We start from the raw sequence: 16,596 nt of genomic DNA on the forward strand, positions 1-16,596 counted from the left end.
AGCTTTCAGTGACTTATTGGTACCATAGCAGGATAGTCAGTCTATGGGTGTAAGTCTATTCGGGGCTTGAACCCACGACGGGCATGTTATTAAGTCGTTCGAGTTGACGACTGTACCACCAGACCGGCGCTCTCTTGCATGCCTTTAAAATACACGAGGTGCTCTCACTGAAAAGAATGCTCGCTCGCGCTGTTTCATTGTATTTTCCTTATACCCCTTCCTTTCCGTTTCTTCCCGAACAAGCTGCACTAGTGCGAGCGAGACACCGATACCACCATGCCGCTGCGAGAAAACCAAACTGAGCGCGCAGGCTGAAAGTGAACGCACACATTCACACATGTGTAATTGTGTGAGTGCAAAAACTGTGTGGAAACCAAAACACGCTCGCGGCTCTGCGTAATTCCGTGTACTTCCAACCGTCTCCCCCTGTTTCTACATGCCCCTCGTCTGAAAGTCGCACACTTTTTCATTCTCTTTGCTAGCAGGATAATCATGAAAATAATTGATTGAATTTAAATTGTTGCGTTCTGAACAGTGCTCCTGCCGAAATCTGCCAATATAATCTGGCCACACTGGCTCGCAGGGCAAAAGCTCGCCCGAAAGGTCAATAACCGTCGCAAAACGTCAAAAAAGACCGTCGCCAGCGCCTCCAAATCGTTGCGAGTTTCGCTCGCTGGCGACGTCGGTTTGCAGTACATGCGACGCCGGTTTTGACGTTTTGCGACGGTTTTGCGACGGTGGCCGCCAAAAGCTCGCCTTGCCCTGAGGGCAAAGTGACCAGAAATACCGATGTATATATATTTGGGTTTGAAGGAAAAAATCTCAATTTTTTGTAATCATTGAATGATGAAACTCAGCCAAACCATCAAATCAATCTAAATAAACCAGCGAAAATCAAATTACAGCACATACGATAAAATCGTATCCAATGGAGCACTGCAGTGGTCCTAAGCGGTCGCGTGGAGCCCCAAGAAAAAGAACTTGCCACCACTGAGAAAAAAGAATGAGCATCTTAGTCATTCTTTGGTTTAGAATTCCTAGTACCATTTTCAGATCAACACTTCAGAAACACCTTCATTTGTGTAACCGCTGAACCAAATCTAATCCATATCCTAAGTAAAGGATGCATATTCTTTTGAAATGGAACTCTTATTTTGCGCATTAGTACCCCCCCCCCCCCCCCCCCCCCATCACGCTTAACACTTCTTTCGATTTCACTTCTTTCAACTTGAGTTAAGTTTTGAGTTTTAACCTACCGAAAACTACCGATAAAACTTTGATGCGCCTACCGAAAACCGCCAAAATAATCTGGCCACACTGGACAGATCACACTTTTGACAGCAGCTGTCAAATTACCTGTTCAAAAAACTTCAACCGCCATAACTGAACCAAACAGCAAGCGGTAAGGCGACAACAACAGTAGTCCGCACGAAAAATCCATAATTGTAGTTACTGTTAGTGGTTAATTGTGCAAACAAATCAACACCAACCATGGATGATGATGTGTTCGCCACGGACGGTGATGTAAATGCCCATTCGGAGGTAGTGCTGCAAACGATCAAAATGATGCAGCATCCGGCTTACGAGAATCCGTACGAGTGGTCCACGGACGATTTCGAGGTGGGGCGTGCGCTGGGTCGAGGCAAGTTCGGGCGCGTCTATCTCGCCCGCGAACGGGAAACCGGCTTCATGGTCGCGATGAAGGTGATGTTCAAATCGCAGCTGACCAAATGGCACGTCGAGAAGCAGCTGCTGCGCGAGATCGAAATCCAGTCGCGCCTCAAACATCCGCACATTCTGCGGCTGTACACCTGGTTCCACGACGATCGACGCATCTATCTGGCCCTCGAGCTGGCTGCACAGGGCGAGCTGTACAAGCATCTGAAGGCGGCACCGAAGGGCCGGTTCGATGAGCGGCGGTCCGCCCGGTACATATCGCAGGTGGCCGATGCGCTCAACTACTGCCACGCGAACAACGTGATTCACCGTGACCTCAAGCCGGAAAACATTCTGCTCACGGACGAGGACAACATCAAGCTGGCCGATTTCGGCTGGTCCGCTCACACCAACTCGAACAAGCGCAAAACGATGTGCGGCACGCTGGATTATCTGCCACCGGAGATGGTGGACGGGAAGATGTACGACGATTCGGTCGACCAGTGGTGCTTGGGCATCCTGTGCTACGAGTTTCTGGTCGGCAATCCGCCGTTCGAGTCACAGACGACCCAAACCACGTACGACAAGATCCGGCGGCTGGACATCGTATATCCGCGGCACATGACCGCGGGTGCGATTAATCTCATCTCAAAGGTATGATTTACGAGCGGCTGGGTGGGGAGCATTGGGTGGCGTGTGAATGGTTTATTGAAATGTCTTATCGTTTTTGCAGCTGCTGCGCATTCCGAGCAGCTCCCGGATCACGCTGCGAGACGTCATGAACCATCCGTGGGTGGTGCAGATGAAGAAGTAAATGCAGCGGACGGACACTTTTGGTACTTTATATGTATATGTAAGCGCTTTTTACACTGAACTGGACAGTATGTGTGTTATGATAGGTCAAATCGGAAAGCATTAGTTCGTGGTATTGGAGGTGGTAGCTTAAGCTTTTTAAATAATTAACTTGATTAGCTCATTAGCTTGATTGGTAAAAACATTCCTTTGTTGAACAGTTAACCCCCCTTCCCAAAGATATCACATGTGGACAATTCAAATCCGTATTATCCTGTAATGCGCATAACAGATTGCATTTCGCTTCTATTATGATTGCAAGGGAATTGGAAACCATTTCCCACTAGGGCCAGTACCCATTGTACTGATTGTACCGTAGGATGAATCTAGATTAATTGCACGGCCAAACAGATCCTTTGTATGGGCACTAGACCCACAATCCGGCTTAACCGTTTACACCAGGATTCGCTGCAAATCCGATCCTACACACGCCGTTGATCTGTATCATTCCGTGTTTCGATTTCCATAAAGGACTCGTTTCTATTTGCTTCCGGTTTGAAGCGCATCCGGGCGTTACAGCTTGCAAACGTGCTTTGAAAGGCGCGAGTAATGAAAAGACCGCTTCCCTTTCATGTGGTTCGCTTATGCGGCGCTGCTCTACCCTGTTTGTTCCAGCCCTGCCCCGGAAGTATTCGAGCCTGTCGATTGATGATATCGCACCCACTTGCGGTATGTGTGAAAATGTGCGCTAGGAAGTGCACTGGGTCACTGAAGTCGGGAAGCACTCTCATACAAATCATGTGCAACACGCGCCGCAACGGTGTTGGACGGTTGCATCAATCTACCACAACCAAACGCCATCAGCCGTGACAGTGAAGGATGATGGCTCGGCATGGGTTGGCATACCAAACCGCTGCCGATAGGGTGAATGTGCATGCAAATAGGGAGAAAAAAGAGGAACGAAAAAAGAAAGGAACGAAATGAACAATTTCCACTTACCCACTGCATCCTGCACCGAGGCGTTATCGCTGCACCGCAGGAACTTGTTGTAAAAGTTTACCATCACCAGGCCGCGATTTTTCGTCACCAGCTCGAGCACCTCGTCCTGCACGTTCCGGCTCGAGTTGCACAGTGCGTGAGCGGACGAGTGGGAAAAGATGACCGGTGCCTGCGAGGTCGCCAGTACATCCTTCATCGTACCGACGGACGACTTCGATAGGTCCACTATCATGCCGAGGCGGTTCATTTCGCGAACGATCGTCTGTCCATAGTTACGCCGGCGGAAGGGATGATCCATGTTTCGATGCGGTGTGGTAGATTGGATTGTGCAAAACAGGTCGTTAAGATGATGGTGAAACATGAAAAAAGAAATACAGAAATTGGAACATCATGAAACGAGAGAAAGAGATATACAGGAGTAGAGTGAAAAAGTTATCAGCCATAAATTGGAATACAAATGGGAATTTATCCCGAAATGGACAGCGCGCGCGAACCAGCTGCCCTCTGCCTACGATGAACCCACCGAGACAAACTAAACTAGTTTGAAATTGAAATATGGAAAAAGAGCGGATTTCCGGTACACAAAAAAACAAGCCTCACTGTCCTGGAATACATGGGTGAAGGCCAATGCAAACACGAGCGCGCGCGCGCGTTTCCTCCAACGGGTCAACGATGATGACGAACTACGTGTTCGTCCTGTGTTTGATATGACGTTATCATTGCGACAGGGAACTTCTAACAACTTGTTCCAGTGCCATATGCCGGGCCAAATTCGGTATCCAATTCGGTGTCCTACAACGGACACACATGTGTGTAGGTTTCCGCCAAAAAAAAAAAAGAGTTACGAATCGTGTGGAGCATAACTCATTTTTATTTCCTGCTCTAGTGCACAAAAAAGAAGATGCAGCATTATACGAAACACACTGACATGCAACGAACTAACAGCATTGTGACAAAATCTTAATTGGAAAAATTTTGAACATCTCTCTCGTGCGCTAAACTTTTGGACTCTGTGCGCGGACTCATTGAACGTCGTACACTGGCCAGGAGATGCGCTGGCTATACGATATTCAATGCAAGTTGTTCATGAAGTGTGTCGTGCATCAACAGAACCGTGTGAATTCACATAATTTCCTAAACTTACACTGTTAAAAATAGATACTTTTCAAATTGTACACAAAACCGGGGATCAAAAGTTGTTACCTGCATCCGCTATTGTAGATAGAGCTGTTGAATCCAACCCATCCCGGTCAAAAACGAATCTTGCTTCAAAGTTTTGAATCTAATATTACAAGCACCAGCTGTCGATGGTATGATGGTGTACACACACTCGGGGTAGCTCCGATAAAAGAACTAACTAACTGGCCGGCTGGCTGGCAATACACTGATTGTCCTGCATGAGTTGAGCGCTGGTTGTTGGCACTATGTTGGCACTGGGCAAGTGAGGTTCACTGGGCTGAAGAACAAAGAAGCGATTCCACTGTAATAGGAACAGCTGGTTCGTTTTATTGTAACGGCCGGCCTCGTGGTGGTGACCGTGTGTGCTTGTGTTGCAGAAACCGATATAGCAGTTATTTTGGACGGGACTTTTTGTAGCATTCCTACCCGGCACACGGCGTGTCGAAGACCAATTTGGTTTTTCCAACCGGATGTTCAACAATTGTTTCACGGTGATAGTGCTTTGGCAGTCGCTATCGCTCTCGTAAGGTTGGTTGCGCGTGCAAAAAAGCATGAGACCATGAGAATTGAAGAGAAAATTGAAAACATTACAATTTTCATTATTTCTTTCCGGTAGTATATACGGGCAGTGATCCTTTGCCATTAGATGGTGCAGATTTTTGGATAAAAACTATGACAAATGGTTCCATTACTATATATAGCGTTATTGAAATTTGCAGTAAATATATAATGGAGACTCTTTGCATTTATTTGTATAATTGTATAATTGTAATAAAAGTTAACAACTCAATTCTATCGCTAAACACAACGGCAATCATTGTACGCTAGCCGTTAGATGCTTGAGGTCGTTATTGTCCCAGAATCATAACCGAAAGCGTACAGAAATTCATTTGCTCATTGCCGTGCCTGAAGTGGTCCCCAGAGACATACACACACCCGCAGTTTGCAATGGAACGAGCTGGCTCTTCAGCAACCGAAAACGCGGCCAAACCAACCCGAGCACAGCTCACGGAAAGCTCATGGAGTGGTGAAGGAGCAGTGCAATGAATAAATTTTCATCATTTTCCAGTCGCAGCCCCAAAGCGAATTAGTGTGAATTGGGGAGAGGGGAAATGCGTCTGATTGTGTTTGTGTGTTTCGTTATGATTAACGGATCGCTTTGTGCACTTCCGCCCGGAAGCGAGTGTTTAGTATAATGATGCCCGCTCGCTGTCAATTGTAGCAATACGGTCCGGGTTAGGGTGGTGTTGGGAAGTAGTGCATCGCCGTCCTATGCCCGTGTCAATGGTGTGTCTGATGAAGTTAAATTGCATTAAGAAAGTTTGTCTATCATGCTGCGCAATATGCAGCGCCGAGTCTGAATTGATGCCCCAGTTAGGTTGGTTTTGTTAATGTGCCTAGTTCTACAGCTAGTTTCCATAAGTTGAGTACATTTTATGGCAATTATTCATATTCCCTATTCTTTTAGTGGCTTGCAGTTAGGAATGAAGCAGAATGAATAAAATGCGCTGCCACTTTATGAGATGCAGATTCGATTACCTTTCTCGGAGGTTATTACAATTTAATCGATTTCGGTGCCAATTAGAAGCAGCACCACCGCATCAGCAGCAGCAGTGGCATAGGAAAGCTGGAATTAATTGGACTCCTTCGTTTGCGAGCCAATCAACGACCCTGTCGCCAAGGTTTTGCCTTCGGTTCGAGTTCCGGGGTCGGGGAATGACGAAAGATAATTAATTGGCCGATCGGCGTTGATTTGCCCGCCGAGCCAAATGGTGGTAATTTGATCTTGTTTATTCAGTTCTTGATGACGTATGCTTACAATAACAATGTAACAATGTCTTATCTGCTTTGTGCTAAAGATAACTTGCAACGTATTGTTTTCAAAATTACTGAGATTTTGCTAGAAAAATTGGTGCTTTTAACGATGCTGATGGAAATGGATATTTAATCTACCTTTCTAACGATATGGCTGGCCTCATTATAGGGCAAAGAATCCTTTTGAACAAATACCAACCTCCCATAAGCACGGACAGGTAGAGAACGTAAGTGATTAAACCAACCAAGCCAAGGATTGCCACAAGCGACAAGGACACTCCACTATCAGTGCCGGTAGAAAGTGCATAAGTGAATTTAGCTTCCAATTCCAAGGTTTGGCCCAACCGATGGAACCACAATGACTCCCTGCTGCTGCTGCAGCTGCTGATACTGCGTTCGATGCGACTGGCCATCCTTTTGCAATTTTGGAAAATGCGGGTGTTTAACTCTTCGATGGCCACACGAGCACACTACATGCAGCAGTCGCCAGAAGGACGTGGCCGTCCATCCATTCCGGCCAACCGTGAGTAATCTCTTAATTATCTTTTATGGTCCCCGTGGAGCGCTTGGACTGTAATTATGGCATAACGATTGAAGGTGTGCAGCAGATTAGAAAGAAGCTCGGTCGCGTGTAGGTCCGATTCATCGGGGAGCATTATATTTTGCAGCGGTTCAAAGAGTTGGCGTAAAAATGAAATTCTATTTGCAAGGACCTGCTTTGCTCTGGGCCAGCTCCTGTCTCTCTGTGCGATGATGATGGGAATGGGGATGGATCGATTTTAGGGGAAAAAGTGGTAATAATGCAAAAATAGACAATTACCTTGCCGTAAGCCGTTAGTCCACCGTGTCGGATGTCATACTTCGGTGCATCCGCATTGCTCGAGTCGGCCCACGGGGTGTGGCAGGTGGAGGTGAGCGTCATGTACCGTACGCCGAGGGCGTAGTAGATGCGCAGCACACCGAGCGAACCGCCGAGCGAGTGGCCACCCTCCACACCGATTAATGAACACATTTGACGGTTTTTGTGCGCCTGTATGATATCTACATTGAATGGACGAATCAGAACGAAACGAAAGAGGTGATACCAGCAGCTAATTAATGTCAACTTCGGTAACGGGACGATGTAAATCTTGGAATCTTGGAAATTGGAGTCCCATCTCGCTAATGGGTTTGTATGGATGATTAAGGCACGGCACCTTTCAGGCCATTACTTACCGAACGTGGATGCACAGGATGTCAGATGAGGAGAGTAGCGTTCTGTCAGTCTTTTAATTACATCGATCTGTTCTAGCGTGATTTGAACTGCATCCTTGTGTTGTGCTTCGCAGGGCACGTACGCTGCCCAAAACTGAAATGAAGCGTGAAGTTAAATAAAGAAATGCATTACAAATCTTCTGCGTATGTAATTATTGAGAGTGCACCTTATAATCCCTGCTTTGACTGGAAGGTTACATTAACGCGGATAACAACCCACAAGGACATGCATTAGCACAGTGTGTTTAGGTAAATATAATCTAGATCCATTACAATTAGCGGCAACAAAGGATCCGCAAGACGTCCTTCAATCGCGAAGGATCAAGACTGTGGTTTCGTTCGCTTTTGAAATCAGGCTTATGCTTTCAATCGAGCAAATGAGGAGTGTAAATGGATTACAATGATCCAGCCCGTTCACGAAACATCTACTCTTATCAAATCCTATCTATTATACAACTCTCAATTGAAATTCCTTGTTTGTGTTGGGTAAGTGTAGCGTGTGCTTAGCTATTATTTCTTTAATGCAAAGCCAAAACCCGCAACCATTCCGACGAATCTCGTTAATTTACTTCAACCTTCTCCAAGTGCTGGCAGACGATGACGGTGTATCTAAAAATCCCAAATCTGCAACCGTCTGCACGTAAATTCGTGACTTCAAACGCACATTAAAGCGGTGCGCAAGCAAGTGACCTTGTGTTGGTGCTTGGTTGGAGCACCTCCGTGCCTCACATTAATAGGGACCCCACATTAAGGCAGGTCGGTCGAGCACAGCTATCTGCCATCTCATTCCCTTATGGCGAAGGTGGTGTATTCCTGTGTATCCAATTAATTGAATGCGATCCCGGTTTGCGCACAGTCGTCTTTGTGCACGTAGCAGCACGTTGGCGCCATTTCTGGGTGTAGTGAAAATTAATATATCCTCCAGCTCCCACGTTTCTGCATCCTCTAGCTCTGTCTCTCTATGGCAAGAAGCGAGTAGATTTAAAAAGTCATCATGCGCCTTGTTTACCGGGAAAAAACCCCCCGACCCGGGTAAGGCGGTTACGCCACCGTCGCGAAAGCGTGGCGAGAAAGGACAAGCTTGATAAAATTGCTTCCCATCAACCGTGGTGCGCTCCGGGAACTTCCGGTTCATCGGACGGGCTCGGTTAGCCGAGCTTGTGTTGTGCTGTTCGGTGGGTAAGGTAATTTTAACTACCTTTAAACGCGGCACCCAACCCCAAGCATGGTCGATGGAGCGTATTTTGAGCGTATTTCTTTTCAAAGCTCGCCGATTGTCCTTTTTTTTTTGTTTCTTTCAACGCCTACAATACATTCTTTCAAGCTATTCAAGCCAACTTTTCTGTGTTGCTGGAAGGTGGAATGGTAGCTACTACGCGCGATCGATAAGCCTCGCCAGCGTAAAAAGCGAGCGAGATCGAGATTAATTTACATTATTTTTCAATCAAAGGTTCGACGCTGTGAAGAACGAAACCAAAAAACAAAACAAAAAATGTTTGGTGAGATTGTGTTCACACAACAATCGTCCGTCCTGTTTGACGCAAAAACAACGTTCGTGCGTATGTACGTTAATGGTGTTCACTTTTTCTTCCAACGCTCGTCAGGCTTGGGGTGTGTGTGTGTATGGAGGGGTAAGATAAATGGTGTACTCTAAAGAAACAATACCAAGGCGAATGTGGAAAGAGTAATGTGGGCAAATGTTGTCGATATTGAATGTTGTAAAAAGGAAACATCTGAAGGTCGTATCAATTTCGTATCCCTTAGCTATACACAGATTCTCTAGATGGAGAGAAACACAGACCCCGACGAGTGGTGTGGCTCAAGCAATGAACGTCAGGAAGGTTTGATTTAAAAAGATAACATCTACTCGGTGTCAGAAGAAACAAATTGATTGGTTTGGGAGAAACTTAACGCATTGTCATTGAAATTTATAGCTGCTGAAACTGTTGCCGTCTTCAAATTCAATTCATTACAATCGTATTTAATATGAAAATTGTTCGAAATCATAAAAATAGCATTTGATAGTATCTTTTAATGAAGCGTTAACAGCAAAGGGATCAGTAAATTAGCCGAAAACGGAGTTTTATGTCCTTATTTCAATTATAAATGATCGCATCAGCTATAACCTATTCCGACCGTTGATCGGGGTGCGTCACCTTCAGCAGCATCATGATTGAAATGGTTTGCAAGTAAAAGCTCCAACCCAACCGATTGCGTTATCCCAATGTTAGCGGGATAAAATTTAATGGTTCTTAAAATATATTAATAACCCCAAAAAGTCGCTCTCCGCCCCGGTGTATGATCGCCATGAAAATGTTTCGGGAAAAGTCGTAACCGGAAGCACCTTGACGCAGGTTCGGGTCACCGTAGATCCGCCTGCGTACCCTGGGATAAAGATAAAGTTTGCGCTGGACCGAACCAGATTTGATGTGAGTGTGATGATTTCGGATCGGGCAAATAACAAAAGCCAAAGCGGTCAAAAGTTAAACCGATGACTGCAAATAGAACGTTCTTCGCGGGGAGGGGGCGGATCGTTCTTTGTTCAGCGTCCAGTAGAACGAAAACAGATTGCTTCGAAGGCTATGAAACGCGCAAATAGGTGATTTTGACTGACACGGGAGGAGGTCTTACGGAGGACATAAATTCGTTGTTCGACTGCGACATTAAAACCGTTTGATTAGAGACGCGATAGCACACGGTTTGCTGCGCAGGTTGTTCCGATCAGTCCGAAGCACCCGGCGAACGCTTGCTTTTATGAGCTATAATTTGCTAAATAACCCACATGATGGCACGCTACTGTGGCGAGTATTATTATACAGCGTTTACTGCCCGGCCACGGTCTTGCGAGCGCTTTTGTGCGAGATATACATTGTGCCGTACGATTACAATAGCCCTAATGAAGTTTGAAAGAATTTCATTTCGATGATAAAAAAGCGGTAGCTTTTATGTCGAAGCGATAAAGTGTGAGTCCCCGGCGATAAGTCTTTCGGTAAAGAATGTACCGCACTGCTGCGTGGGTTCTATTTCTTGCAGGATCGGTTGCAGGAAGGCGCAGGTAAGGAACCCAGTGGGTCATAGAAAGTCGATAAAATTAAACTTAAGAGCTACTCTACGCTACCGCAGAAACCTTACAAACGACGATGTACTTAACCAGAACAAATACGACAGCAAACCAACTAATAACAAGTTGGGAATGGGTTTTTTCGCGTTTTTGCGTAGCGCACTTTCTACCAACTTGTACGACTCGTTCTGCCACTCGTTGGCAAATTGAAGAGAAAATTCAATTCTCCCATGGCGGAAAGCTGTGTTCTGTGTTAACGTGTGCTTTACGCCGGTACCAGCTGTTTGTTTTTCTTTCTCGTTTACCAGAAGAAACGGTACTTCATCCGTCACTCGATGCAACAATGTAGTCGAGGAGGACGACGGGAAAGGCTCAAAAGGGGCGAAAAAAAAAACCAGGAGCAGAAACCGATTTGCACGAACGAGCGAGAGCGAGAAGAAAAAAACTCAAACTCCTCGAGAAGGATCGCGTTTTGAGTACCTTTTCCACTTGTGAACCGCTTGAAGGGTCATCGGAAAAAGTTGCGGTTTCGGGCTGATTGAATGAAAAGTTTTTTGGCGAAAGAAGCGAACGAAGGGCGGCGGCGGGGCTGACTGCACGGAAACAGCACGAATAGCGTGGTTGATTAAAAATCAGGATCGCAGAGGAAAAAGTATGAAGCAACAAAACAAAAAAATGAGGGAAATGGTGTATTTCCGATAAGCTTCGAAACTGTATTTAAGATCGAAAGAAGAGATGCACTGGGAACAGCAGAGAGAACTCACCTGAGCAGAAATTCGACCACGCTTAAGCCGTTGCAAATCCGTATGACTCCAGGCACTCTTCGACCAGGGCAGTATCGTCTTGAGATCATCGTCGAATCTGTCGGGAGTGGAAGCCGGAAACGGAGCGAGAGTGACATTAAATCAAGATATGACCACGTAGGAACATGGCCGAACCGCCACAGAGTTGAACTAAATTGAAAAAGTTACTAATTGGACACACTCTGTGACGGGCCGTGGTGGTGACACACGAGGCAGAGAAAGTTTATACTTGCCGAAAATCGTTTAGCTGATTGTGAAGGAATTTCCGTATGTTCCACGGTAGATCGTTGTGACCATCGATTAAAGGCACTGTGTCGAGCAGCTGGGTAGCGACCTGCATCCGCTCCTCGAGGGGCGCACCGGACGAAACCTTGAGTGCCAATGGGACGGCTACTCCGGCTGCTCCGGCAATCAGAAGTATGGAGGTCACCGCTAGCCACTGTCTCGAAGGAAGATCCCACTCTGGAAGCGGATGGACGGGCGAATGGTGCAAATGGTGTTTGATTAGTTTCTCTATTCTAACAATAACACTAGAGTGGAAAGATTACTTTTATGAATAAGAAAAAGTAGAACATGGCCATTGGAAATCCCTCGCAAGACATGATTGATGACGCTGTGTGTTAAGACGCTGTCCAGGAGGTTATTTAATGTGACTCCAACCAGGACTGTCGTTATTTTTTCTTGTGATTAAAGACACACAGGTTCATAAAAGGGAGGTTTATAAGATGCAGCTGTGAGAAATAGTAAAACATGACATGATCCTCGTTTGCATATCATCCCCATCGTGCTTAATGCACAAGTTGACGTTGCAGGAATGCAGTGAGTGGATTCTCAGTATCACGATTCATGCCTCCAAACGATGCACTGTGTTTACTTGCACTAAAAATACATTGTCACTTAACGAAATGCAATTAAATCATTTTATCCCGTTTGTTTGCAGGGGAATTGCTTCCTATGGGTGTAAGAAAGAAGCACATTTCCCAGGACGTGGGCACTTTGCTCTGTTAAAATGCGCTGTTTTTGTTTGTTCAAGGAATTATCGTTGCTCCCAGCTTACGATCTGGGGACTGGGCAGGGAACCCATTACGCGCAAGAAGGAAGCCCACTAAAGGCAAGATAAAATGCAATCGTCCCGTCTCTGGTGGTACCATGCTGTGCGACGGTCATGTCGTGCTGTCATCGCCCATTTCCGGCCAGTGAGATGGAGCGAGTCGCTAGCCTCCTTCTGCACCATCACACCACTGCTGATTAGCATTTATTTGTTGCACAAAGTGTTCTAACTCCAAGGTTGAAGTGAAGTGGTGATGTCCAAGGGAAAACTTTCAAGAGGCAGAGAGTGCTGAAGAGTGTGGAGTGCTTGGAAACTAAATTGCAACGATGTTAATTTGCGTCCTTTTGACGTTCACGATCGCAACCATTCCAGCATCAGGCTTCGCTTCAACTTAATCTTACACACTTTTTGCCAGCCCCAGGACGAGCGCCGTTTATCCGTTCAGACTTTGGGTTTGTTTTTGTAGGATTGTGTTGGACGAGTGCCTTTAGTCCGGGTTTGGGATTGGTGTAGCGGACTTTACTGAAACAGTCTCAGCAATGCCAGGGTTATTCCAGGCAACAGATTTACCCAATCTCTGGACCCTTGGACCTCGGGAAGTGTAGTACATTCATTAGCAGTACACAAAGGTACGGGAGTGCGTTTGTTCAACTTCCTGCTTTTCGGTAGAGCTCATTGACGGAGATAAATGTTAAACATCGTCGTCCCTCGCCGCTCGTGAATTCCATCCGACACGGAACAACACCCAGTGGCGCACCGTCACAGGAAGTGTGCGAGGTTATGTTGTGTTATTTCCACGCAGAGAGTGGCCTGTGTTTGTCTTCTCTGCATGATGAATAAATTATTAGAAATTTAAATTTGCTCCACTCTCCCACCAACACCTCATTCGTCGCTGCTTTCGACGAACCTTATTGTGGTTGGGGGTTGGCGCCTTATATTGCAAAGCCATTATAGTTATGCTCGGTTGGCGCACGACCAAAACATTGGTGCGTTGGTGTGAATCACGGTGCAAAGCTGGCGAAATAGTTGAGCACAGCAACTATTGAAATGCAAACGCAAAGTTGTTGATTTCGAAACGTTCGTTAGTGGTGGAGCGTTAGGTTTACCGGATATTAATGATGGTCTAACCTCAAACCCCAAATCATTCCGGCGGGAGAATGGCGTCCGGGAGACCGCAACCTACATACCGTGGTTGGAAATAGTTTAACAACGTAATCTTTCGAGGATCATTTGAGTACTCGGGTAGTTTCTGTTTGTAAGGCTCTTGTGATTTTTGGTTGAAATTTGGGAATTTGGGAGCTTAAGCCAGAAAATGTGGCGAACGTCCTGAGCTAACAACGTGATTGAATTCTGAGTAGCATTAACTAAACTTCCAAAGACAACTCTCGAGGGCCTAAGGTCCTCCAACCAACCTCATACTTACTTGATGATCCGGAACCGGTACTGCTCGAACCTCGACTCGGACACTGGCGATGTTTCCACGGATGCGGCTGCTGTTTGTTGGGCGTTCCGTTAAGGCTGCAGGACGAAGGAAACCCATCACCACCCCCCATCACCCCTCCCATCACGCCGCCAGGAATGATGGTCGTCCCGGGCGGAGGGTCCAGCGCCGAACCAAAGTACTGCGAGGGATTAAAGTTGAAGTTGCTGATCGAGTTGGAGAAGTGATGGTTGTGCGATGCGATGAGGTTGCTTTTGGTCGAGCCCGAGTACTGATTGATGTTGCAGGAACTTGCATGGTGACCGACACCGCCTCCCGCCAGCCCGGAAAAGTGTCCCGCCAGTGGTAAATCTCCATTTGCTCCGATTGTGTTGTACTTCGCGGGAAGATTCAGCGCATCGTAGTTGGTAATGTAGCCAGCGGGGACCGCGTCCGGATGGTGATGGTGCTGATGGTAGAGATACATCTGCCCCGCTGCATCCAGCCCAGCGTCCTTCAGTGGCACATCCGCACCGGTCTCCCCATTCCGGTAGTAGTAGTGGTGATGCAGATAATTATCATCGAAATAGTAAGGCGGATATGGCTTCGTGCCGGTCGGGTCAGTTCCATTCGGAAGCGGTGGCGCGACCGTTCCGTTACCGTTCATCAGGTCCACCATCATAACGGGAAGTGGGTCGTTCAGCTTCGACTTGCCATCGGCGGGCATGGGCAATGAGCCGGAAGTTGTTTTACCGTTTGTCGACGATTTGGCGGATTTCAATGTTGACTTTAGTGTCCCACTCAACGAGCCGTTTGCGTTGGAGGCAAAGTTGAAGAGATCCGGCTGATTCATAGTTCCAATCAGTCCGTCCACTTCACGACAGTACACGTCGACGTTGGCGGGTGGTATGGTGGGCTGGGCGGTCGGGTCGTACATCGGCTGCTGGTCTGCGTGTGTCGGTTCCGGTCCGGATGCAACAGGTTGCTGCACCACACAGCCGTATCCGTAGGAAGGGCGTCGGTTGAGTAGTGGCGGTGGAGGAGGTGGTATCATGTCTTCACTGTACGAGTCGTCCTGCAAGAGAAGAGAGAGAGAGATAGAGAGATTGAACGAGGCTTTCATATGATGTTGCTGAACAAACACAACAAATTCTTTGCATAACTGATATTGGATTGTGAACATGAACGATGGAGTGTATGGAATAGAGCTTGACTGTACGGAGCATCGTTCATGAAGAATCGTTTGATTTTCCGCTGTGAGTTCCAAGCAGGTCCACTACTATTCGTCTCTCTTATAATGAGTTTATTATAGACGTGGAATTTCTCGTTTTCCATTATACAAAATACAACGGAAATGCATTTAGGATGCAGGTTATTAGTGCAATGTATTTCTGCCTTCTAAAATTAGGACATAGAACAATTCCTTAATCACGTAATAAATGACTTCGGAAGTGAAGGGAACTCATTTTTCTCGTTAATCCCTTCTGCAACAGTCAGCTTCCCAGCCAGCTTCCCAGCGTGTCGTTGCAGCTGTTGATGCAAAGCTTCTCGAAACAGAGGATGACAAACTGGGGCACATTTAACGCATCTGTATCGCATCTTCCACCGAGTTCGAGCACTTCCCTGCACCGAAACCACGATTCCCAAAGACCGGAGATGCAACTAATGGTAATGTCGTCCCGGTCGTAAGGAAAAACCGCAAAACAGACCGGAAAAGCACAACAACAGCATGGATCACGCTGCCTCTCGGTGCCTTTGCAATGGCAGCAGAGAAATGATCTGACTACGCCAGATGGAGCGGATATTTATGACGCTGGGCCGTAATGGAAATGAAGAGAATAAATGCCTTTCCGTGCAAGGGGAAATGAAACGGTACGAACCTGGTAGGCCGAACCATGTTCCATATTCCACCGGCTCTTTCCAGCTCTTGTAATGGTTTGTCTTTTTCGCGGTTCTTTTTTCCGGTCCTGTTCCTGCCTCTCTGTACCACTATTTCCACCATTTCCATGAACCAAAAGCATGCGCTTGTCTCGTTCGTCATTTTTCACGTCCGTAGTGCTTTTTCCTGTGTTATAATTTCCTCGCTTTTCGAGTTGCTTCCGTTGTTTTTAGGCGAAATGGATGGTTAACAAGCTTTTCTATTTGCATGTGTTTTTTTTTTGTACAGCAGAACTTTTTAGCTCGCTTTTGGCTTTGTTTAAAGATAAAATTTGCGTCTGATTGCTGACGAAGAAAAATGGTAAATCTCTCGTAGAAAGGATAATGAAGAAGCAAAAAGTCGAGAATTTGGCAAGCTAGAAAATTAAAATATGGCCCAAAAAGAGGCGAAAATCGCAACTAAAAGGACAGCAAAAGATCATCAATTGGCTAGGGCACTAGGAAAGCCAGAATACCCAGCTTTGTTGCTTCATCACGTCTATGGTTGGAATTAATTTTCCTCCTTTGGTCTTTTCAGTTTCACTTTCGTTGTTATTAATAAGCTTAGAAAGGCTGCTCAGCAGTGAAGTTTATTTACAACGCTTTCATCAATCTGCTCAAACGAACCGATCAATTATTCTAATGAAGC

At 46.3% G+C, this 16,596-nt stretch overlaps 2 protein-coding genes across 3 annotated transcripts in view; one reads left to right on the forward strand and one right to left on the reverse strand.

Annotated features, from left to right (window-relative positions):
• The window catches only part of LOC120956163 (uncharacterized), a 53,949-nt gene that overhangs the window by 10,526 nt on the left and 26,827 nt on the right, over positions 1–16,596 (reverse strand). For both annotated transcript variants that reach the window (XM_040377537.2, XM_040377538.2), the window contains exons 5-10: positions 14,034–15,105; positions 11,793–12,021; positions 11,521–11,617; positions 7,657–7,789; positions 7,262–7,482; positions 3,448–3,709 (exon numbers count right to left, since the gene is read on the reverse strand). In XM_040377537.2, the coding sequence (XP_040233471.2) occupies positions 3,448–3,709; positions 7,262–7,482; positions 7,657–7,789; positions 11,521–11,617; positions 11,793–12,021; positions 14,034–15,105 (2,014 nt within the window). The remainder of the gene's footprint in view (positions 1–3,447; positions 3,710–7,261; positions 7,483–7,656; positions 7,790–11,520; positions 11,618–11,792; positions 12,022–14,033; positions 15,106–16,596) is intronic.
• Positions 1,358–2,653, forward strand: LOC120956165 (aurora kinase B). Its single transcript, XM_040377540.2, has 2 exons — positions 1,358–2,310; positions 2,390–2,653. Exons 1-2 carry the CDS (start codon positions 1,492–1,494, stop codon positions 2,468–2,470), a joined length of 900 nt encoding a protein of 299 aa, XP_040233474.1. The 5' UTR covers positions 1,358–1,491; the 3' UTR covers positions 2,471–2,653.

This window comes from Anopheles coluzzii, chromosome 3, assembly GCF_943734685.1.
Source record: "Anopheles coluzzii chromosome 3, AcolN3, whole genome shotgun sequence".
NCBI classification, from domain to species: Eukaryota; Metazoa; Arthropoda; class Insecta; order Diptera; family Culicidae; genus Anopheles; species Anopheles coluzzii.

Coding starts and splice junctions, on each gene's coding strand:
- LOC120956165 (XM_040377540.2), top strand. CDS start 1,492: ATGGATGATGATGTGTTCGCCACGGACGGTGATGTAAATGCCCATTCG. Junction 2,311..2,389: donor CGATTAATCTCATCTCAAAG/GTATGATTTACG, acceptor TCGTTTTTGCAG/CTGCTGCGCATTCCGAGCAG.